The 22,125-nt window shown below is 56.4% G+C and overlaps 2 protein-coding genes and 1 long non-coding RNA gene across 6 annotated transcripts in view; 2 read left to right on the top strand and 1 right to left on the bottom strand.

Moving 5' to 3' along the window:
- Positions 1–5,524, top strand: part of KIFC2 (kinesin family member C2) — a 32,394-nt gene extending 26,870 nt beyond the window's left edge. For all 3 annotated transcript variants that reach the window (XM_072999617.2, XM_078392087.1, XM_072999616.2), the window contains 4 exons: positions 40–163; positions 603–732; positions 2,062–2,291; positions 3,941–5,524. In XM_072999617.2, coding sequence (XP_072855718.2) covers positions 40–163; positions 603–732; positions 2,062–2,291; positions 3,941–4,063 — 607 coding nt within the window. In that variant the 3' untranslated portion in view covers positions 4,064–5,524. The remainder of the gene's footprint in view (positions 1–39; positions 164–602; positions 733–2,061; positions 2,292–3,940) is intronic.
- A 464-nt stretch (positions 5,525–5,988) lies between these two features.
- On the bottom strand, positions 5,989–9,372 carry LOC110090969 (forkhead box protein E3-like). Its single transcript, XM_072999645.2, has 3 exons — positions 9,065–9,372; positions 7,523–7,624; positions 5,989–7,105 (listed from the first exon to the last, which is right to left on the bottom strand). The coding sequence occupies exons 1-3, from the start codon at positions 9,353–9,355 to the stop codon at positions 6,338–6,340; spliced, it is 1,161 nt and encodes a 386-aa protein (XP_072855746.2). The 5' UTR covers positions 9,356–9,372; the 3' UTR covers positions 5,989–6,337.
- LOC144588742 (uncharacterized) lies at positions 8,731–20,332 on the top strand. Of its 2 annotated transcripts, none has more exons than XR_013544425.1 (4): positions 8,731–8,948; positions 16,607–16,688; positions 17,114–18,330; positions 19,009–20,332. It is a non-coding gene; the product is annotated as an uncharacterized LOC144588742 (long non-coding RNA). The 2 variants fall into 2 exon arrangements; XR_013544426.1 differs by lacking the exon at positions 8,731–8,948 and adding an exon at positions 15,856–16,411.
- The last annotated feature ends 1,793 nt before the right edge of the window (positions 20,333–22,125 follow it).

The following is a 22,125-nucleotide window of genomic DNA, read 5'->3' on the forward strand; positions in this document are numbered from 1 at the left end:
CGCTGCTAGGTTGCGCCTCGTGTTCCTCCCTCCCTTTAGGGATCTCCTCGGAAAGGATTCCCAAGAGAAGCTAGAGATCAAGCTGAACCCAGATGGAAGCGGTCAGCTGCATGTCCCGGGCCTGACCAGCGTGGAGGTGCGCAGCCTCCGGGAGATCCAAAAGGTGAGGCCAAGGACAGACCCTTCCGTCTCCCGAGAGGGGGCAGGCCAGCTTTCCAAGTGGGTTTGGGGGTCTGTGAATTCTCCACCCGGTCAACTTACCTAGAGCCTCCAAGACAAAGATATTGTTGGTTTTAATTCTCGAACTGGAAGCTGCCCAGAGTAGATGCGTAGAATCTAGATGGAGGGGGTAAAAGCCGAAAAATATATAAAATAAATAAAGACAAATGTGGGGGAGGAAAGGACCCCAAAGTGGAATGCAGGGACGGCGTCCCTTCTCCCCAGCCTTCTGGGCACAGCGGGAGCCGCGTCAGCTGGCACGCCTGAGAGGGTGCGGGGTGTGTGTGTGTGTGTGCCATCGGTTCCCTAGCTGGCCAGGCTCCCCTCCTGCCCGGTCAGGGCCCAACCTCTCCTTCCTCTTTCCTCCCCCCTCCCCGACCCAGATGCTCTCGTTGGGGAAGCGGAACCGGGCCACCCACGCCACCAACATGAACGAGCGCAGCTCCCGCTCACACGCACTCCTCACCGTCACCATCACCGGCACAGAACGGGCCAGCGGGACTAAAGTCACAGGTACGGGTTCTAGAAGAGGTCGCTGTCTCGGTCCGTGCAAGGTTCCGCGGCTGCTCCTTTTGTGGCCTCCTTGGGGGCTGGGCCCACTGGGGGAACCCCTCCGAGGCAAGGGGTCCAAATCCCCAAGGAAGAACAGAGGCTGCTATTGTGGGTCTCTCCTGGCTCCAGAATAAAAACCCCACCGGGCTCTCCTGCTGGGGCTGGCACGCTCTGCAGTTTTAAAAAGGCAGCCGCTGCCCTTTCTGGGCTTCAGCCGCCTGTCTCGTCCCTGGGGGGTTTGAGAAGCCCAGAACCTGGGAAAGGTACTTTTTAGATTGCAATCACAAGAAACCACGATACGTTCTTGAGGGCTGCCATCCCCAAAAGTGTCTCCGCTGCGGCCCATCTCCTCGTAAAACACACCCACCGGCACTCGGTCTGTTCTGGACTGGGCCTCTAACCCAAACCTCCTTTGTGCGTTATTGCTGTTCTGTGGCACCTCATAGCAGCCCTAATAGGGCTTCCGAGGCCCCTGAGATGTGGACAGAGTTGTTTCTCCCCCCCCCAAGTGCGTTTCCACGTCCGAATGAGGATTTGAACCCTGGTCTCCAGAGTCCTCGTCTGTCCCTCTGTCCACTACGCTGGACTGGGTGATCTGCCCTTCCTGAGCACCACCTGGATAAAGTTCACAGGTGGCTTTGCCAAGGTTTGGCTCCATCGTGATGCGAAAGCCCGATGGGTAACCCATTTAAACTCCTCCTCTTTATTGTAAAGTATCTTGCCACAGGAAATAATACTCAGCCATTCTGGCGTTTTGTGAAGCTCTGGGACTTTTTGGGACTTACATAGACATCTCTTCCCGCACCCCAACGTCCTCTTTCCCCCTGAGCGTACCTGGGGGAGGAGAAGGTTTTTTTTTCCAGGGGCAGTATTTATTTTTATTTATCTATTTATATTATTTATATGCTTCCAGTCTATTGTTGCATCCTGTCCCCCTTGTTGGGATGCAGAGTAATGGAAGGTGGTTTGGGTCGCAGGGAGAAATCAAGAGCCATTACCTTTACTCAAGACCCGCTCCTGGCGGAAAGGACAAGGGCCAGAACTGACTTGTTGATGTGTATCAGCAGCCCGGTTGCTGGCCTTTTTGGCCTTGTTGAAGGGGGGGCTGGCCTTTGTGACTTTCAAGAGGAGTGTTGGCGCTTCCCAGTTGATGTCCAGAAAAGTGCAGCCGGAGCAGAGGCCCCAGGGGCAAAGGTTCTGCCTCATCTTCCCCTCGAGGCCAAACCGTGCAGACCAGACACCAAGCCCCCCCCCCCCCCGTCTCAACCCTGTCTTGTCTTGCCCCTCCAGGAAAGCTGAACCTGGTGGACCTGGCCGGCTCGGAGCGCGCGTGGAAGTCCGGGGCCCAGGGCGAGCGGCTGAAGGAAGCCCAGAACATCAACAAGTCCCTGCTGGCTTTGGGGGAAGTGATCCAGGCGTTGCGGGCCAAGCAGCCCCACGTGCCGTTCCGCAACTCCAAGCTCACCTACCTGTTGCAGGACTCCCTGGGGAAGGGCAGCAAGACCATCATGATGGTCCAGGTGAGGACAGGCCTGCTGGGCGGCGGCTGGCCTGGCCTGTGGTCAGTTGTGGCCGAACAGGAGGAGGGAGGAGGGGGGAAAGTCCCATCTACCCCTCCTGGGGCCGTGGCCTGGGCTGACCAGGAAACGGCCTCTTGACCTTGTACCATCCGTCTGACCCCTCGCCATTCAAAGGGGGGGGATCCTGCTCTGAGAGGCTGCAAGGTGTGCCAGAGGAGGCTCTCACATCTGGATAAGCTCCCTTCTGAGCATTTGGAAAGCAGGGAGAACTTTCCCGTCCCGCCTGGGCCTGAAAAGTTTTCAAAACTGCTTTTTAAATTGGGGGCTGAATCCATTTGAAATACAGTCTTAAGTCCATGTTGGGCAGAAAAGAGTTTAACAACTTTTTTTAAAAAGAGTAAATTATAAAACCATTCCAGGCCCTGGGGTGTCATTTCTCCCCCCCCCTCCATTTATTTTATACTTATTGATTAATTTGGAGGATATCTCGCCTCCCTCCCCCCCCCCCCATTGCCACACTGTCCCATTTTCTTTTACCCGGAGAAAGAACACACCTTTTCTTCCACTGGCCACTTTGGAATTAGAGGGGCCGGTGAGCAGAGGGAGACCCCCCCCACGCTGCCCAGTCTCTCCTCCGGAAGAAAACGAGGAAAGGCAAAGAAGAAGCTCAGCTCCTCCTCTCCCCTGTCCAAGCCAAGGCGCCTCTGAATTATTCATTGACGCCTTTATTTCAAATACTGTATGGACTTGTGGCTTTTCAGTTTACCAGCACGCGCCTGGTAAGCAAGGTAGAGTAGGCAGAAACGTGATTTTAAAACCTCAATCGGAAAAACAGGACTTGGAAATCCCATTGCAAGCCCAGTGGTAAAAGACCGACGGCCCCAATCCACTCGCTGGTGCCTCCGAGAGCTTTAGCACAGTCACTGCTAGCAACCTTCTCCCACCCTGGGGATCTGCCTGCCTGCCTGCCTGCTCTTTTTTTTTTTTTTTTTGCTTCGGGGGGGGGCAGCCCTCGTAGCCTCCAACACAGAAGCCACAGGGAGAAGGTCCGGGTCCTCTCAAAGGCTGATGCCTTAACAGAAGCCTTTGCGGCCCCCATCCCATAAAGTGGGCTGCGGTCCCTAAACGCCGGTGGCCAGATGAGACGCGTGAGCCATTTTCAAGAGGTCACAACGAGCGCGTGGCTTGCTTTTGCAGTCAGGGGAAGGGTGCCCACCGCCCAGCTCACTGATGGGGCCGAGGGGATGGGAGGAACATTTGGGGACTCAGCCGAGCGAGGGCTTGCAGCAACAGACCCTTAGATCTTGGCCAAAGCCTGGGAAACATGGCTGTTTTGGACGACAAGCCCCAGAATCCCCCAGCCAGGTCTGCTGACTGCTGGATTCTGGGTTTTGAGTCCAAAAGGCTGATTTTTCTGCACCTCTCCCCTTCCCGGCTAAACTAGTAAAGAGAGGACCTGAGCTGAGACGGTCTTTGGGTCTTTTAAGAAGAAGTTTGAACTGGATTGCACCCCGAGCAGGAGTTCCCCCTTACAGCAGCCCAGCTGGAAGAGGGGGGGGGGCTCTGCCCGGGGTGGTGGATGTTCAGAGGGCGGTGGAAGGTTTTCTGCCCGGCCCCTTTTCTCCCCTCTCCTCCTTCTCTGTCCCCAGATCTCTCCCTTGGCGAAGAACGTGGGGGAATCCATCTGCTCCCTCAAGTTTGCTCAGCGGGTCTGCAAAGTGGAGCTGGGGCCGGCCTCGCGACGCGTCGACACCTCCAACGCGGCTGCCTGAGGTCTGGTGGGGCCCCTGGAAGAGGAGCCCCCCCTCCTCTACGGGCCGTCGAAGGACTGGGTGCAGGAACAGCAACGGCCGGGGGGTGGGGAGAGCCCTAAGTCACTGACCACCTCCATCGGCCCACTTGAGGGCAGAGCCTCCTTCAAGCGGGCTGGCCCCAGTGCAAGGGAGCACCCCCCCGCCGCCTCTTTGGGGGCAACCCATCCACCCACCAAAAGGACAGCTGCCCCCCACCTATGGCCCAGACAGCCTCGTCCCCCCATTGCATTGCGAGCCTTTCTCCTCCTGCTCTTGAGCTGTGGCTTGCCCTTCTGCCTTCCTCGCAGCCCCCTCCCCTCCTCCTCCTCCTCCTCCTCCTCCTGCTGGACTGTTAGGGCATAAAGGGGGAGGCTATCAGCTTTTAGCAAACTGGAGGGGCCGCCTGGACCCCTCTTCCCATGAGCTGCTTCTGGGAGAGGAGGGGGATCAGCCCCTCTCTCCTCTCCTCCCCGCCCACCCCACCCCTCTCCAGGGGTGCTCCTGCTGACTTGGAAGGGGCCAGCGTGTGGCTGAAGCGCCTCCCCAGCCGCCACGCGTGGCTCCTCGGGTGTGGTCCCTTGTGGTTCCGCCTTCCCTCCGGTCCCCTTCCTTGCTTGCGTGCTCAGAAAAGCAGAGTTAGAATTAGGGGGCTGAGCTGAGCTGCCTGCCCGCCTGGGGGCACCTCTCGCCCTGACCTTTCCATCAGGTTTGCCCCCCCCGGCCACCCCCACCGATTTCCCCTCTGACTGTGCATTGCTGGTTTTGGTGTAGAGCCAGGATCTCCATCCTTCTTCGGGGGGGGGGCTGACCCCCCCACCCCCTTTTCATGCTGTCTCCCCTCCAGCCAGGGTTGCCCTCATAGCCGCAGGGTGGGGGCTCAAGGGCAGGCTTGGGGGGTGGCCTGGCTTTATTCCTTCCCCTCTTTGTGGGAGTGCGAGCCTAAGCTGCCAAACACCACCACCCCCCCAGAAGGGAAGGTCTGGCCCATCACCCCTGTGACTGGGCCATGTCCCGTTGCCATCATCCTGCCTCAGGATCTGTCTCAAGCGACCCATGGGAGGTTCTCCTTCCTAGGCTGCCTTTGGCCCCCTGCCTTGGCCCTGGCTGCCCTCCCCACCACACCATCCCGGGACGCTTCCGTTGGTTTAGTCTCTCCCCGATTATTTGTGGGGCAAACCTCTCTGGCTCTCCCCGAGGAGCCCTGCCAGCAAAGGGAGGCCACGGGAGGGGAGCCCCCACCCAAAGCCCCTTTGCTAAGCGTACAAATTTGCAAGGAGAAAGGAAGGAGGGATGTGGAGAAGCTGCAGCTACAGCCCTGAAGCCACCCGGCCCCTTCGGAGGAGCAGGGCTTGCCTTCCTGGATCGGGTCCCCCTCCTGCCTCTCTGTCCCTCTTCAGCTGATGCTGGATTGCCATGACAATAAACTGGTCTATGCTGGTCCTTTGGTCTGTTTTGCTTGCCAGCTGCGTGTATGGGTTGTGTCTTCTAAAGAGTTGCATAAAACCCTTCCGTTGGGTCACTGGTCACAAAGAAGCATTTTGGGAGGAAAAGGTGCTGGGTCCCCACCCCCCACTGCTTGCAAAAAGTGAACTATGACTCCCAGAACACCCTGCTGCAGTATCCCAGCCATTCCCCCCCCCACATAAATAACCACCCAGAGAGAGCTTCCAGCAGGGTGGGGCATCCTATAAGCAGTATCCTTTGCTTTGCTTTCTCTGAGAAGGAGCAAGCCACGGATTCTGTGGAACTGGCCCATGGTATTTCATTGAAGGGGACTTTAAAAACGTGGCCATTTCCCTGTTAGCTCCATTTCTAGTGCTATATTCTCTTAAAAGCCCGCCATCGCCAGAGTCAAGTGGGTGATTCAAGTTCTACCTGAGAATCCTTCGAGACAATAAAACAAGTTTTCAGAAATTTACTTTATTTGATAAACTTCTAGGGACAGACCAACACTCTGGGTAAGAGACAACACAATACAAAGAGAAATAAATATGACGAAATAAATATCTAGGTCCCTGAACAACATTTCTAGCAATAATACAAATACAGATTTAAAGGCCTTTACAACAAAATGTATATCAGTTGTGCAAGGAAGAATAAAAACAGGAAAAGGTTTGGAGATCTTTAAAGAAATGCAGACACCGGGGTGGGTGGGTGGGAGAATATTTTTATTAGACCAGGAATTAAAAGTGCCAAAGAGACCGGCCTCACAGAGGCAATACATCCAGTGTCCCAACCCCAACCGACAGTCCTTTACGAAGGGTGCCTGCCTGGCATCGCTGGGTATGAAGATAAAGGAGACTGGGACCCTGAGGCGGGTCTCGCCAAGGGTGGGTGGGCGTGCCAGGCGCTCTGCTGGGCCACAGGGCACCCCACGGGGAGGAGGGGCCCCGGGAAGGCTGCCCGGGGGGCGCAGCAGGCAGGAGGAAGGCAAGCGGCAGGGCAGAAAGTGCTGGAGGCGGGCAGGGTGGCCGGAGGGACCAAGGGATAGGGGGCCAGGAAGGGGCAGGGGGCTGCCAGCACACATGAGGGGAGGTTGCCAAGGAAGGAAACAGGGGGTCGGGGGCCCCAGGGAGGAGTGGGGGCCAGCCAGCACCCCAGGGGATTTGGGGGAGGAGGAGGAGGAGGAGGAGCCCAGAGGGACAGATGAGAGCCCTCTGCCCTGAGGGGGTCCAGCCAGCGCCCCTCGGGGTGGGGGAAAAAAGAGGCCGCTGGGGGGGCTTGGCCGGGGGTCTCCACAGCGTTGGGAGGAGGAGGGCCCCGTGGCTCTGCCTTGGGGGACCTCTGCAGCAGGGACTCGATCATGAAGGATCGGGGCCGCTCTGCCCCTCCGGGGGCGCTGGGGAGGGGGGCGTAAGGGCGGCCCTCCAGGACGAAAGGCGCCAGGTCCGGAACAAGAGCGCCCCCGTTCTGCCGAGAGACCGGCGTGTTCTGGAGCTTCAACGCCCCCGGCTGGATCAGGTCCACGTTGACCCTCCAGAAATTTCCTTTCGTTTTGGGGTTTGCCGGGTCTCTCAGCTCCTGCAGGAGAAGCACAGAAGGTGAGGGTGAGAAGCCTGGGAATGGGGTCCATCTCTGGAAAGGAGCCCCCCAGCACAGCCACCTTCCTGCACCCACACCCCATCTTCAGTGGAAGAGGCCACGGAAAGGAAGCCCCCCTAACCTCAGACAGCCCCCCTTTCCCCCCAGGGACTGCCTGCACTGGCTTTTCTGCCCCTTGCTCTGGACGCTTCCTATTGCAGGACGGGGGACCCCCTTTCCCGGCTCCTCCCTCTTCTTTCCCTTGGAGGGGGACAGACTGGCCAAGCTAGGTGCCTGGATGGGGTCCCTGAGAAGGGAAGAGGACCTGTGGACCCCCCCTTCCCTGGGGTGAAAGATGAGGGACCAGCCCCCCAAAAAACCTCCCTCTTTCCACCCATGGAGCAGTCCTTGCTTTACCTGAAAAAAGCAGGCGTTTGAGGACAGGTTGTGCCGGATCGACTCCTTCCAGCCTTCATATCGTTCCTCAAACGAAAACAACCTGCCAATTTCCCGTATGATCTGGAAGAGAAAAATGGATTTAAATGGAGAAGCAGGCCTGGGAGCATCATCTGTGGCAGACGGACTCCTTCCACCCCCACCCCCCCGCATCTTTCTTCCAACCTTCCTCACAGGTGTCCTGTGGCCCCCCCTTCAGTATTCACCCCCCAGGACCCAATCCGGGCATTGCACCCTGGAAAGCGGGAGGGCTGTGTCTGCAGAGACCCCTGACAAGGGGGAAGAGGGAAGGCCTTCCACCCCCAGGACAGTTGCCCCATCTAAGAGCGGGGGGGGGGAGGAGGAGAAAACCCCTTGTCCTGTCCTTCTCACCCAGAGGAAGGTCTCCCATCGAAAGGAGGGGGGTCTCTCCTCAAAGACCCTCACAAAAACTAGAAGAAAAGGCATCTACCCTTCCCCAGGAAAAAGGAACTTCTTCCAAGCCCTGGGAGGAGGTGCCCAGACGGGACTTTCGCCCTCCTGCCCTGGCAAGACCCGTCGGGCACCTCCTGACTCCGAGGGATGACCCTGGGAGATTCCCCCCCCCGGCCTTTCTCTCTGGGAAAGCGGGAAGAGGACTCCAGGGCATGTGCAGAAACCCCAGGCCTTCCCCGTCGTGTGGGCTGGAAAAGAAAATCCCCCAAAGATCCAGGGCTTGCCCCGCCGGTCCGAGCGAGGAAGCGCTCTAAGCCCCAGGGGAAGAGGGGAGCCTAGCCCCCCAGACAGCCCAGCAGGATTTGGCCACCCTCGATGGCTTGGCCCCTCTCCGTTAGGAAGCCTGGATCAATCCCCGAAGGGCCAACCTCCGGCCAGCCTGCCTGACGGGAGCGCGCCTCGACGACGCCTTCTCCCTCTGCAGGAAAGCAGCAGCAGCATCAGGGCGGATGATGGGAGAGCCTCGGGGAACGGGCAGCCCTCCTCTTCCGAGCCCCCCCCCTCAGCTCTCCGGACCTGTTCCCGACACCCGCCCCACAGTTCTCCCCCAGATCTCCCGTCGGGGGCACAAAGGCTCCTCTCTGGGAACAGCTGCCCGCCCCCCCCCCCGCGCCATCCCCCGTTAATTCCTGCCGCCGGTGCGGTGGAGGACTCCCCCCCGCCCTCCTCCCTCCGTTTTTTTTTTGGGGGGGGAATTCGCCCTAACCCTCCCGCTGCCTTTCCAGAGCAGAAAGCCCCCCCCCTCCGGCCTCCCTTCCTCCGTCCGCCTCGTCGGGGCAGGAAAGACGCCCCATTTGCCTTCCAGGCTGGCCAGGAGGAGCCGCCGCCGCCGCCTGCTGTAGCCCGTGGCGAGGAGCCCTGTGGGGGCCGGTGGCAGGCAGCCCTCCGGAAAGGGAGAGGAGAGCTGGAAAAGGTGGCCCCGAAGGAAGGCGGCTGGCCACAGGAAGCTGCCCAGGACAGCCGGCGCGGGGCCTGAAGGCGCCTCCTGGCCAAAGGGCCCGATCCACCCTCCCCTCCCCAGCCACTTACTTCGGCCAGCTTCAGCCTCTTCTCCGGGGAGCCCTGGATGACCAGGGCGATCAGGGCCAGGAAGGAGTAGGGGGGCTTGGCGTGGCGCTGGTACTTTTTGCCAGCACCCCTGGCCTGGAGCGCCTCCCCGCCCCGCTTCCTCCTGGGGGCCAAGGCCGTGGAGGGCGCTGAGCCTCCCGACTCCGGATGGGGCCCCTCCTGGCCCGGCTGCTCCCTGGCCCCACGAAGAGGCGCTGGGCTGCCGGGCTCCGACTGTCTGTGGGGCAGGCGCTGCTCTTGGAGGCTCTCCATGGCAGAAGGGTAGACTGCGCTGGAGAGGAAGGCTCGCTGGTGGGCCAGGAGTCTGGCTGGAAAAGGAAAGAAAGTGCTTGTGGGACCCATTGAGCCCTGCCCTTAAATAGGGGAGTGGGCCATTCAGATGCAGATTCGGGGGCAGACTCTGGGTCACCAGGTGAGGGCGGGCGGGGCTCCCAATTAGGCCATCCACCCTAATCACCAGCCCAGGCTGCAGGGGCCGAATCAGCAAAGGGAGGCCTTCCAATTCACACCTGGTTCTGCAGCCAGGGAGGTCATGCATGGGCGCCTGGCAGGCTGTGGATTCCGGGGGTCCCTCCATTCCTAGCAGGAAGTGGGCCTCTCCCCCTGCCTCGGGCAGCCTTTTCCCGAGGGTCTTCATAGAGCTGTCCTGCAAAGAGCGCCTGCCCCACTTCTGGGGTGGAAGAGGGGAGAAATCAGGGGGTCCTTGAAGGACAGCCTCTTCCATGCCTGTTGTTGGCCATGTCAGCGCCCACCCCACTTTGCCCCCCTGTGTTTTCCACGGCCCACTGGAGGATTTGAACTCAGATTTTCTCAGGAAAAGCTGACTCCCCTCGCTCTGTCCACTGCAGTGCAGAAGCTCTGCTCCATGCTTTGCCCTCTATGGACCAGGCATCCTTAAGCCCCAAGGAGAGCTGTGTCTCTAAAACCCTGGAGGACAGACAGTGTGTGAAGGCTCAGAGGCAAAGCAATCCACTAGTCCTCAAGATGCGGATTGGGGGGGGCAGAACCTGGGCCACCAGCTGGGGGCGGGCGGGACTCCCAATTAGCCCAGCCACCCTAATCACCTGTGGAGGCTGGAGGGGTGAAATCAGCAAAACAATCCACTAATCCTCAAGGTGCTACCAGGCTCTTCCTGTACCACTTGATGAATTGCCACCCTTGACTGTGGTCCTTTCTGCTTCTTGGAAACCTACCTCTGAGTCATCGCCCATGGGCTCCTGCTGACGTGGGCGAAGGAAAAGGGGGTCGGCTGGCCCTCCCGGGCCAAACAGGGTTCGGACACTCTTAGGAGCCATGATGTTTTGACCCTTTCTGGCTGCGGAAATCCTGTTCTCCCAAGCTCTGATTTTAGGGTTCCCAACCTACTTGCCCCCTTGCAGTTTGGCCGATCCAAGCTGTCTACCCCTTTCCTTGACCCTGGAGTCTCTCCGCAGGATCGGGCCCTCGTCTGCAGCAAGGCAAGGGCCCCCAAGGAGCCCGCCTCCAGCAGCCCCATCCAAGGTTGCCTTTCTAGAGGGAGTGTTTCCTAGACTTCTTGTAAGCCTTCCTTTTGTGGCTTTATTGGTGCTTGTTTGTTTTTTAAAAGCACCCTCCGTTTTTGAGCTGCTGGGTGTTGCCCAATTTTTCTTACAAACCAGCCAGAGGCCTTCAGTTTTCTGGGATAGGAAGTGTCTGTGGGATTTCCTCCCCGGTGAGGAGGCCCAGCCCTCGATCTTGGCGGTTGAGGAGCACCAAGGATTAAGCCAGCACTGGGGGTTTGTGTGAACCTCCTCCTTGAGGATCAGGCTCTGGACTCGCCAGAAACCTGGGAGCTTCTGAAGGTTTCGGGCCCCTGAAAGATGGATGCCCCTGGAGATGAGGACAGGCAGCCCCTCGAAGCTCCCACCGAAGGGAATCGCTCGGTCTTTTGGGGGCTCCCAAGACTCTTTCCCTTTTCTTTTCCCGAGGCCTGTTGAAGGCTAGGAAACTTGACCTTAGTTTTATGGGGCTCGGATGCCGGGAGGGAGGCTGGGGAGAGGAGCCGACCCTTCCAGGGCTCTTCCTCCTGGCTTCTCTGTCGGAAAGGCGGCAGCTCTGGATGGTGCCCTTCTGGCCTCTCCAAACCAGCCTCCCAGAAAGACAGCAAATAAAACCTGATGGATTAGGAAGCAATCAAGTACATGTATTCCTATTTCCCATTGATTGAACTTTGCTTGGTCAGCTGTAAATATTCTCTACTTTCTTGTTTGTTTTGACCAAACTGCTCTGCCTCTTCATGAGAAGAGAAGACTCCCTGATGTTGGGAAAGTGTGAAGGCAAGAGGAGAAGGGGACGACAGAGGACGAGATGGCTGGACAGGGTCACCGAAGCGACCAACATTAATTTGACCCAACTCTGCGAAGCAGTGGAAGACAGCAGTGGAAGACTGGTCCATGGGGTCAGGAAGAGTCGGACATGACTGAACAACAACAACAACAGAGTGAAGCCAACCCTTTTGAGCAGAGAGACCCTGTGGGGGGCTTTGGCCCAAGGGCAGCTCTCTGGCCCTTGGAGTGGGGACCTCCTTCCTGCAGGAGAGCCTTCCTCCCTCTCCTCCCTCTGTTGGGGCCCCCAACCACACACCCAACCCCCAGGGGCAGGAGAGCCCAAAGCCCAACTGACCAAGCTGCTAATGGCTGGCTAATGCCCCAAGATAGCCCCGCCTGGAGGATCAGGAGGTCACAGAGAGGGGATGATCAGTTGGATGGGGTTAGGGTCCAGAGCCCTCAGCAAGATCTCCCCATCCAAGACCCTGAGATCTATGACCGCAAAGGCTTTCGTGGGCAAGGGAAATTCCTCCGCACAATGGCGGACGTTCCATGAAGATCCTCCTTGATTTTGTCCCCCATAGTCAGAATCAACTGGGGGGGCCTGCCGTTGGTGGCCCTCTTCTTCCTCTGCCTTCAGAACGGGACCCCCTGGGGCTCCGAGGTGGGGGGAGTGGCTTGCTTGACCACAGCTCTCCCCCACCCATAGCCAGCCAGTCATGCAGGGGGAAGGGTGGGTGGCTCAGGGCAACTGGGTCTCTTCCTCCTCAAGGGTCCTTAAGAGCTCCTTCTGCTCACCCCACTGCCAACAGCACCTTTTCTCAGAAGGAAGGCTTTTTTCTCTTGGGGGGGCGCCCTGCCTGCCACCTTTCTTAACTGCCCTGCTGTTCCAAGGCTGAAGGGGCCACTGCTTTCAAGGACCTTCCAAATTTCTTCCATTTTTCATTGCAAAGCGATGCTAGTGGTCAGTCTTTGCAGAAGCAGCTACACATCTTGCCATTTTTCTTGCACTCTTGCCTATTCAGGCTAGCAGGAGTTTCCCTTGCTTGAATGGCCTCAATTAAAGTGATTTCCTGAGCCATCCAAATGCAGAGTCAAGGCCTTCAGAGGGGAAAGGATTGCTTGGAATGGCCCTGGAAGGCGCATGATCTGGTCAATGGCTTTATGGATTGCCCTGATTGATCCAATCAAGGTTGGCAGACAGGCTTCCCTCCGCATATCAGCAATGCTACCTTTCTAGGGATGAGGGAATGGGCTGTTGCAAGGCTGGAGAAGAGGCTCAGGGAAGGAGGGAATGATCCGCATTAAGGGCCAAATGAAAGAGAGAGGAGACGGGAAATACACAATTTGTGATGTTCTCTTACTGTGCTGATTGTTGTTCCCCTTCACAGCTTGCTGCCTTGTCCTAGGGAAGGGGCTTGAGTCACTGAGAGAAGCTGCGGGCTATGCCGCGCAGGGACCCCCAAGAGGGACATAGTGGAGAATTCTGACTAAACACGATCCACCTGGTGGAGCAGGAACTCCAGGAATTGTTCACGTTCTCTTTTTGTGCTGATTCCTCTGTTGCTTTGCATTTTATTGGAAAGCCTCTTGGAGTCATTTCTTTTCTGACTAAAATGGAATTCTCCCTCTCCTGAATGTCAGGTTTAACTGGGAGAAAAGGGGACTGGCCTTGGGAACATTAGAAGACACTCCAAAGAGTCCCTGGGAAGAGGTGGGAAGATCCCCTCCTGGTGGCCCACGGCGTTGGCAAGAGGTCTCCTTGCTTCCCAAGGGGAGCCCCCCAGAGGGACGTCGGTGGTGGCCCCTTTGGTATAGGGCAGTCATGATGGGGGGTCCCCATCTCGCCCACTGGTGCTACTGCTTCCCTCCTCCACCCCCAACCCACCTCTGCCCTCCAGGGGAGTACCCAGAGGATCAGAGGTGGCCCCGCTGGCAAGATTAGGCTGGCCCCTGGTCTCTATTTGGGAGCACGATCCACTTTAGCAGCTGGTGGTCTGGCTGACTTGCTCCGGGAGTTTGGTAGCTGGCTGCAGAGCCAGAGGGTTCAATCCTGCACTGTGTGCCTCCTGTGGGAAGAGCGAGCCTGAACTGGCTGCAGAGTCCCGGGAGAAGGGAAGGGCAGACTACATCTGAGGACTCCCTCCCTGGGAAAGCCTGATGAGGCTCACTATGAGTGGGTATTCATTCAACGGCACATGCCCCCTCCCCGCTCAAGTGCTAGGGACTTTATTTGGGGGGGGGGGGCGAGAGGTATTCCCTTAAAGCAGGACCTGACCAGGCTGTGGTCCCGTGCTTAGAGCGCAATGCCTGCCCTGCACAAGGAAGGAGGAGCAACGGCCTCTCTCCTGTTTGCATCCATTTCCCAAAGAAGTCTCTTGTGTCTCCCACAACCCTTGGAGGGGGAACAAGGAGGGATTCGGGGGGGGGGGGCTTCTGTGAATCCAAACCTCCTCCTTCCAGACCCAACTCTGTGTGGATGCCCTCTAGTGGTTCCCCTGCTGGGGGGGAGACCCCCACCCAGGTCCCCTCCAGGCTGCAGACCACCCACTGGCCTTTCCTCTTTGTTATTTCTTGAATGGCTGGATGGAGGCTTTCCTCTTTCCTCTTGAGATGTTCCCAAGGAGGAGGAGGATGCTGATCTTCACCTCTCTGTGACCTCCTGATCCTCCAGGCGGGGCTCTCTTGGGCCATTAGCCAGCCATTAGCAGCTTGGTCAGCTGGGCTTTTGGGCTCTTCTGCCCCTGGGGGGAAGGTGGGTGGGTGGGTGGTTGGGGGCCCCAACAGAGGGAGGAGAGGGAGGGAGGGTCTCTTGCAGGGAGGAGGTCCCCACTCCAAGGGCCAGGAAGCTGACCTTGGGCTTCAGCCAAAGCCCCCCCCCCAGGGTCTCTCTGCCCAAAAGGGTGGCTTCCCTTGAAGAAACAGCAAGCCAGACTGTGGTGAGATTCATATCACAATACACAAAGAATTTATTGGGTCCAGAGTGTGACCAAGGAAGGAACTCTTTTTAAAACTTTTTTTCTAAACATAGGTATATTGCACAATGCGCATTTAAACAGTAGACATAAAGTGTAAGAATCTCTAAATTTCCAACACTAAACAAAGATAATCTAAATGCAAAAAGGAAAAAAACCCCTAAGGCTCAACATAAAAGCAAACTTCTATATTTGAACAATTCTTCTAATGCGATCCTAATCATGACTTCTCATTTTTTTTATTCATTTCCTGTTTCTTTACTACAGGATTTTTTACTTTCCACCAATTATAATACAAATTCCAACTTAAATAAATAAAAAATATTGTATTTCTTTCAAAATATTTAGGAGTCTTAGTCCTTCCCTCCCATAAAAATGCAAGCCCTCCTACTTCCAGATCCTGTCCCTCTAAGTATCCTACTAAAGAAGGAACTCTGGAGATGACGCAAGAGGGGGAAGCCATCAAGTACACCAAAGGCAGAGCAGTTTGGTCACAGCAAACAAGAATGTAGAGAATATTTACAGCTGATCAAGCAAAGTTCAATCAATGGGAAATAGGAATACATGATGGCTTCCTAATCTGTCAGGCTTTATTTGCACCACTCTATAAAGATTTGGCATCTAATACCAATCCATTAAAACATCAGAAAAGCAGAGAACAATAAAATGTTAAAATACACATTTTCAAGCCAGCCTCAAGTTGAAAGATTAACTTTTAGAGATTGTGGAGCAGTCAAGGAGTCCCGCCTTTCTACAGCTCTTTCAAGGAATCCAGCGCTCCTTTCCGACATAGAGAGGTGAGTGCTGGCTGGCAGAAAGAAAATCAGGTCCTCCGGGGAAGCTTTTCCTGAGAAAATCTTGATTTAAATCCCCCAGTGGGCCGTGGAAAAACACAAGGGGCCAAGGTGGGGTGGGCGCTGTGGAAAATCACACCCAGAGCATCTACCCTCCCTTAAAAACTCGGCCAGAGCCATCCTAATTTGGAAGGAACTCAAAAGCAAAGACCAGCTGCCTTTCTCCCGTTTTTTCCTGCCTGACATGGACAAGAACAGGCATGGAAGAGGCTGTCCTTCAAGGACACTCTGACCCCCTGATTTCTCCCGTCTTCCACCCCTTAAGTGGGGCAGGCACTTTTTGTAGGATGGCCGTATGAAGACCCTCGGGAAAGGGCCGCCCGAGGCAGGGGGAGAGGCCCACTTCCTGCCAGGGATGGAGGGACCCCCGGAATCCACAGCCTGCATGGCCTCCCCGGCTGCAGAACGAGGTGTGAACTGAAAGGCCTCCCTTTGCTGATTCCACCCCTGCAGCCTGGGCTGGTGATTAGGGTGGATGGGCTAATTGGGAGCACCGTCCGCCCTCACCTGGTGCCCGAAAGTCTGCCCCCCAATCTGCATCTGAATGGCCCATTCCTCCAGCTCTGAGCTGGGCTCAATGGGTCCCACAAGCACTTCTCTCTCTGAGAGAGCCAGGCTCCTCACCCCTCACAGAGCCTTCCTCTGCCAGCGCAGTCTATCCTTCTGCCATGGAGAGCCTCCAGGAGCAGCGCCTGCCCCACGGACAGTCGGAGCCCGGCAGCCCAGCGCCCCTTCGTGCGGCCAGGGAGCAGCTGGGCCAGGAGGGGCCCCATCCGGAGGGAGGCTCGGCACCCTCAACAGCCTTGGTCCCCAGGAGGAAGCGGGGTGGGGGGGCAAAAAGCTGAATAAGCTGAAGGGTGACTGCCCTGGGGTTGATCCAGGCGTCCTCTGGAGGGGGGCCAAATCCTTCTGGGCTTTTTTGGGGGCTGGGCTCCGTTCTTCCCCTGGTGCTTGGGGCACTTCTCCGCTCGGACGCAGAGCAGGCGGGGCAAGTCCTGGACAGTTTTGGGATTTCTTTTCCAGCCCACATGACGGGGAGGGCCTGGGGTTTCTGCACGTGCCCCGGAGTCCTCTTCCACGTTCCCCGAGGGGTCTTGCCAGAGCAGGTGGGCGGAATCCCAGAGCTGGCCTGGGGGAGACACCCGGCTGGGCACCTCCTTCGAGGGCTTGGAGAAGTTCAATTTTCCTGAGCTGGTAACTTTTCTTCTATTCTTTGCCAGGATTGGGTTCGAGGGGGGGGAGAATACAGAGGAGGGGGACCACAGGGCATCTGTGAGGAAAGTTGGAGGAAAGATGCCAGGTGGGGTGGAAGGAGTCAGACAATGATCCCAGGCCTGCTTCTACATTTAATCCTGTTTTTTTCTTCCGGACCATACGGGAAATTGACAGGTTGCTTACCTTCGAGGAAACTTATGACTACTAAAAGGAGTCCATCCGGAACAACCTGTCCTCAAACACCTGCTTTTTCCAGGTAAAGCGAAGACTGCTCCATTGGCGGGAGGAGGGAGGTTATCTGGGGGAGGGGGAGTCCATCATCCTTCAGCCCAGGGAAGGGGGTCCACAGGTCCTCTTCCCTTCTCAAGGACCCCATCCAGGAACCTGGCTTGGCCAGTGTGACCCACGCCAAGGAAAAGAGGAGGGAGGAGCCGGGAAAGGGTGTCCCCCCCCCGACCTGCAAAAGGAAGCGTCCAGAGCAAGGGGCAGAAAAGCCAGTGCAAGCAGTCCCTGGGGGTAAAGGGGGGGCTGTCTGAGGTTAGGGGGCTTCCTTTCCGTGGCCTCTTCCACTGAAAATGGGGTGTGGCTGCAGGAAGGTGGCTGTGCTGGGGGGGGGACCCTCTCCAGAGACGGTCCCCAGCCCCAGGCTTCTCACCCTCACCTTCTGTGCTTCTCCTGCAGGAACTGAAATATCTGAGGAACCCCAAAACGAAGGGGAACTTCTGGAGGGTCAACGTGGACCTGATCCCACCCAGGGCATTGAAGCTGCAGAACACGCTGCTCTCTCATCAGAACGGGGGCACTCTTGGAGGGAGGTTTTCGTAGGGGGGAGTCCATCATACTTCACCCCAGGGAAGGAGGTCCACAGGTGGCTGTGGTGGGGGGCTCCTCTCCAGAGACAGACCCCGTTCCCAGGCTTCTCACCCTCGCCTTCTGTGCTTCTCCTGCAGGAGCTGAAGGATCCGATGAACCCCAAAACGAAAGGAAATTTCTGGAGGGTCAACGTGGACCTGATCCAGCCGGGGGCGTTGAAGCTCCAGAATACGCCGCTCTCTCGGCAGAATGGGGGCGCTCTTGGTGGGAGGAGGGAGGTTTTCGTAGGGGGGGAGTCCATCATACTTCACCCCAGGGAAGGAGGTCCACAGGTCTAGATGGGCGGGGTAGAAATCCAATAAAAGAAATGAATAAATAAAATTGACTGGAGACTGACCGCCCTGGGGTTGATCCGGGCTTCCTCCGGAGAGGGGCCAAAGCCCAGGGAGGGCGGCCAAATACTGCTGGGCTTTTTTGGGGGCTGGGCTCCCCTCTTCCCCTGGCGCTTGGGGCGCTTTCTTGCTCGGACCCGGAGCCAGAGTGGCTGAGCAGGCGGGTGAAGCCCTGGACCGTTTTGGGATTTCTTTTCCAGCCTAGGCGACCTGGAGGTCCTGGGGTTTCTGCACATGCCCCGGAGTCCTCTTCCACCTTTCCCAGAGAGGAAGGCCGGCCGGTCCCGGAGACAGTAGCCCCCCCGCCGAGGAGGCTTGCCAGAGCAGGAGGGTGAATGTCGCAGAGCTGGCCTGGGGGAGACACCCGGCTGGGCACCTCCTTCGAGGGCTTGGAGAAGTTCCTTTTCCTGAGCTGGTGCCTTTTCTTCTAGTCTTTGCAAGAGTCTTTGAGGAGAAAACGCTGGATTGGGTTCTGGGGGGGGAGAATAGAGAGGAGGAAAGATGGCATCCAAGTGGGGTGGAAGGAGTCCATCCAGCATAGATGATGCTCCCAGGCCTGCTTCTCCATTTAATCCTGTTTTTCTCTTCCAGATCATACGGGAAGTTGGGCGGCTGTTCAACTTTGAAGAAAGGTATGACGGTTGGAAGGAGTCGATCCGGCACAACCTGTCCTCAAACATCTGCTTTTTCCTGGTAAACCGAAGACTGTTCCATTGGCAGGAGGAGGGAGGTTTTCGTAGGGGGAAAGTCCATCATCCTTCAGCCCAGGGAAGGGGGCAGTCCACAGGTCCTCTTCCCTTCCCAGGGACCTGGCTTGGCCAGTCTGTCCCCCTCCAAGGAAAAGAGGAGGGAGAAGGAGGGTAAGACCCCCCCCCGACCTGCAATAGGAAGCGTCCAGAGCAAGGGGCAAAAAAGCTGGTGCAGGCAGTCCCTGGGGGTAAAGGGGGGGCGTTCTGAGGTTAGGGGGCTTCCTTTCCATGGCCTCTTCCACTGAAGATGGGGTGTGGGTGCAGGAAGGTGGCTGTGCTGGGGGGGCTCCTCTCCAGAAACAGACCCTGTTCCCAGGCTTCTCACCCTCGCCTTCTGTGCTTCTCCTGCAGGAACTGAAATATCCGAGGAACCCCAAAACGGAGGGGAACTTCTGGAGGGTCAACGTGGACCTGATCCAGCCGGGGGCGTTGAAGCTGCAGAACACGCCGCTCTCTCGGCAGAACGGGGGTGCTCTTGGAGGGAGGTTTTCGTAGGGGGGGAGTCCATCATCCTTCACCCCAGGGAAGGAGGTCCACAGGTGGCTGTGGTGGGGGGGCTCCTCTCCAGAGACAGACCCCGTTCCCAGGCTTCTCACCCTCGCCTTCTGTGCTTCTCCTGCAGGAGCTGAAATATCCGAGGAACCCCAAAACGGAGGGGAACTTCTGGAGGGTCAATGTGGACCTGATCCCCCCCAGGGCGTTGAAGCTCCAGAATACGCCGCTCTCTCGGCAGAATGGGGGCGCTCTTGGTGGGAGGAGGGAGGTTTTTGTAGGTGGGGAGGCCATCATCCTTCATTCCAGGGAAGGAGGTCCACAGGTGGCTGTGCTGGGGGGCTCCTCTCCAGAGACAGACCCCATTCCCAGGCTTCTCACCCTCACCTTCTGTGCTTCTCCTGCAGGAGCTGAAGGATCCGATGAACCCCAAAACGAAAGGAAATTTCTGGAGGGTCAACGTGGACCTGATCCAGCCGGGGGCGTTGAAGCTCCAGAACACGCCGCTCTCTCGGCAGAATGGGGGCGCTCTTGGTGGGAGGAGGGAGGTTTTCGTAGAGGGTGGAGTCCATCATTCTTCACCCCAAGGAAGGGGGTCCACAGGTCCTCTTCCCTTCTCAGGGACCCCATCCAGGAACCTGGCTTGGCCAGTCTGGCCCCCTCCAAGTAAAAGATGAGGGGGGAGGAGGGAAAGGGGATTCCCCCCTTGGCAGGAGGAAGCCAAGAAGGCAGGGGCGAGTCACCATCCCGAGGATCAGCGGACATCCGGAGCACCCCAGGCGAGAGGCTGAGGACTCCGGCCAGGAACTCCCAAGGGGGGGGGCAAAGGCTTCCAGCAGCTCTCCAGGAGGGAGGGGGTGCGCGGTTTTATAGCCCTGCTGGGGGAGCCCCTCCCTTGGCACACAGCTGCCGGTGCTCAGGCAGGAGCTTCTGGAGCCCAGCTGCAGGATTTGGCAGGATTTGGCCCCTGATTGTGCCCAGGAGGCAGACCCTACTCAGACTTCTGATTATTTTTTTTCCTTTCACAACTGACATACAGTTCATTGTAAAGTATTTTAAGTCCGTATTTGTATCATTCCTAGAAACATCATTCGGGGACTGGATATTTAGTTTGCCACTTTTATTTAACTTGTAATTTGTTGCCCTTTTTATTTATATTTCTATTTTGTTGGAACAGTGTAACAGAGTAACAGTGTGTCACTAGAAATCTATCAGAATAAAATCAACATAATTTCATTGTAATGCTTTTTAAGTCTGTATCATTGTCAAAACATTGTTCAGGGACTGGATATTTAGTTTGTCATTGTTATTTCTCTTTGCATTTTGTTACCATCTTAATTTATGATTGTATTTTGTTGTAAGCCGCCCAGAGTAATAGCCTATCAAAAGAAAAGTGTAAAATAAATATGTTTCTCAAAACTGGTTTTTTGCTCTCTTAAGAATTTGTCAGTGTTATTTTAAAAAAACAGCACTTGGCTCTGATTACAGGCTTTTCAGAGAGTGAAGACCTAGAAATGGAGCTAACAGGGAAATGGACACCTTTTAAAGACCCTTCTGTTGAAATGCAGCCGGCTGGTTCCAAAACGTCAGTGGCTTCTTCCAATTCAGAGAAAGCGATAGAGAGCTAACAAACAGAATGCAAAAGCGAAGACGCAGCAGACCCAGGACTGCATCCGGGTGCTGAGCAGAGTCTTGATTGCAGCCGTGCAGCTGAACCGCAGGGCCAGGAGGCTCCTGGAAGGGCCGGTTTTTGGTGTGTCTCTTGCTGCCCTAGAAAGACGACTAAAGAGTGGTGTGAAAATCCATAAAACAGTGCTTTTCCAAGGGACCTTGGCCCAGCTCCTCTTTCCCCCCCAGGTTTTCCTCTCTCTTCTCGGGGGGGGGGAGGGTGTCAGGGCTCTTCAGAGCAGGACATCTCCTCTCTGGGACAGCTGCCTAGTAGGGGCCTTTCCTGCCTCCTCAGATACAAGGGAATCGGGGGGGGGAGGGTTGTGCATCTATCCCCCTGGGCCTTGTGGCAGCAACACCCCACAAACTGTCTTGGCACGTTAAAGTCTGCCCAGAAAGGCTTTTAAGTAACGGCTTTTAAGTCTGTATTTGTATCATTGTTAGAAACATTGTTCAGGGACTGGATTTTTTTTTCTCGTTTTTATTTCTCTTTGTATTTTGTTGCAGCTTTTAATTTATACAGTATTTGTATTTTGTTGAAAGCTACTCAGAGTAATAGATTGTTACAAGAAATGTGTAAAATAAATATGTTTCTCAAAACTGGTTTCTTGCTCTCTTAAGAATTTGTCAGTGTTATTTTAAAAAACACCACTTGACTCTGATTACAGGCTTTTCAGAGAGTGAAGCCCTAAAAATGGAGCTAACAGGGAAATGGGCACCTTTTAAAGTCCCTTTTCCTGAAATGCAGCCTGGTGGTTCCAAAACGTCAGTGGCTTCTTCCATTTCACAGAAAGCGATAGAGAGCTAACAAACAGAATACAAAAGCGAAGACGCAGCAGCACGCTTTGCTGGAGACCCGGGACTGCGTCCGGGTGCTGAGCAGAGTCTTGATTGCAGCCGTGCAGCTGAACCGCAGGGCCAGGAGGCTCCTGGAAGGGCCGATTTTTGGTGTGTGTTTTGCTGCCCTAGAAAGACGACTAAAGAGTGGTGTGAAAATCCATAAAACAGTGCTTTTCCAAGGGACCTTGGCCCAGCTCCTCTTTCCCCCCAGGTTTTCCTCTCTCTTTCCGGGGGGGGGGGGAGGGTGTCAGGGCTCTTCAGAGCAGGAAATCTCCTCTCTGGAACAGCTGCCTTGTAGGGGCCTTTCCTGCCTCCTCAGATACAAGGGGGTCGGTGTGTGTGTGTGTGTGTGTGTGTGTGTGTGTGTGTGTGTGTGTGTGTGTGTGTGTGTGTGTGTGTGTGTGTGTGTGTGTGTGTGTGTGTGTGTGTGTGTGTGTGTGTATGCATCTATTGCCTTGGGCCTTGTGGCAGCAACACCCCACAAACCGTCTTGGCACGTTAAAGTCTGCCCAGAAAGGTGGATGCTGTACTCAGAAGGACAAGAGGGGGGTGGAGGATACCCCCCACCCAATGCAGAAGAGCTGGCGGAGAATCCCTCAGCTGGCTTGCCCTCCTTCCTAGGGTGATCCTAGGACCAGATAGGCAGGGTATAAATAAAATAAATAAATGAATTCCTCCTGAGCCTTGAGCAGAGAGCAGGGAAGGAACTGAACGGCAAGGCAGCTCCTCGCTTTAGGCC

The sequence above is a fragment of the Pogona vitticeps genome, chromosome 4, assembly GCF_051106095.1.
Source record: "Pogona vitticeps strain Pit_001003342236 chromosome 4, PviZW2.1, whole genome shotgun sequence".
Classification (NCBI taxonomy): domain Eukaryota; kingdom Metazoa; phylum Chordata; class Lepidosauria; order Squamata; family Agamidae; genus Pogona; species Pogona vitticeps.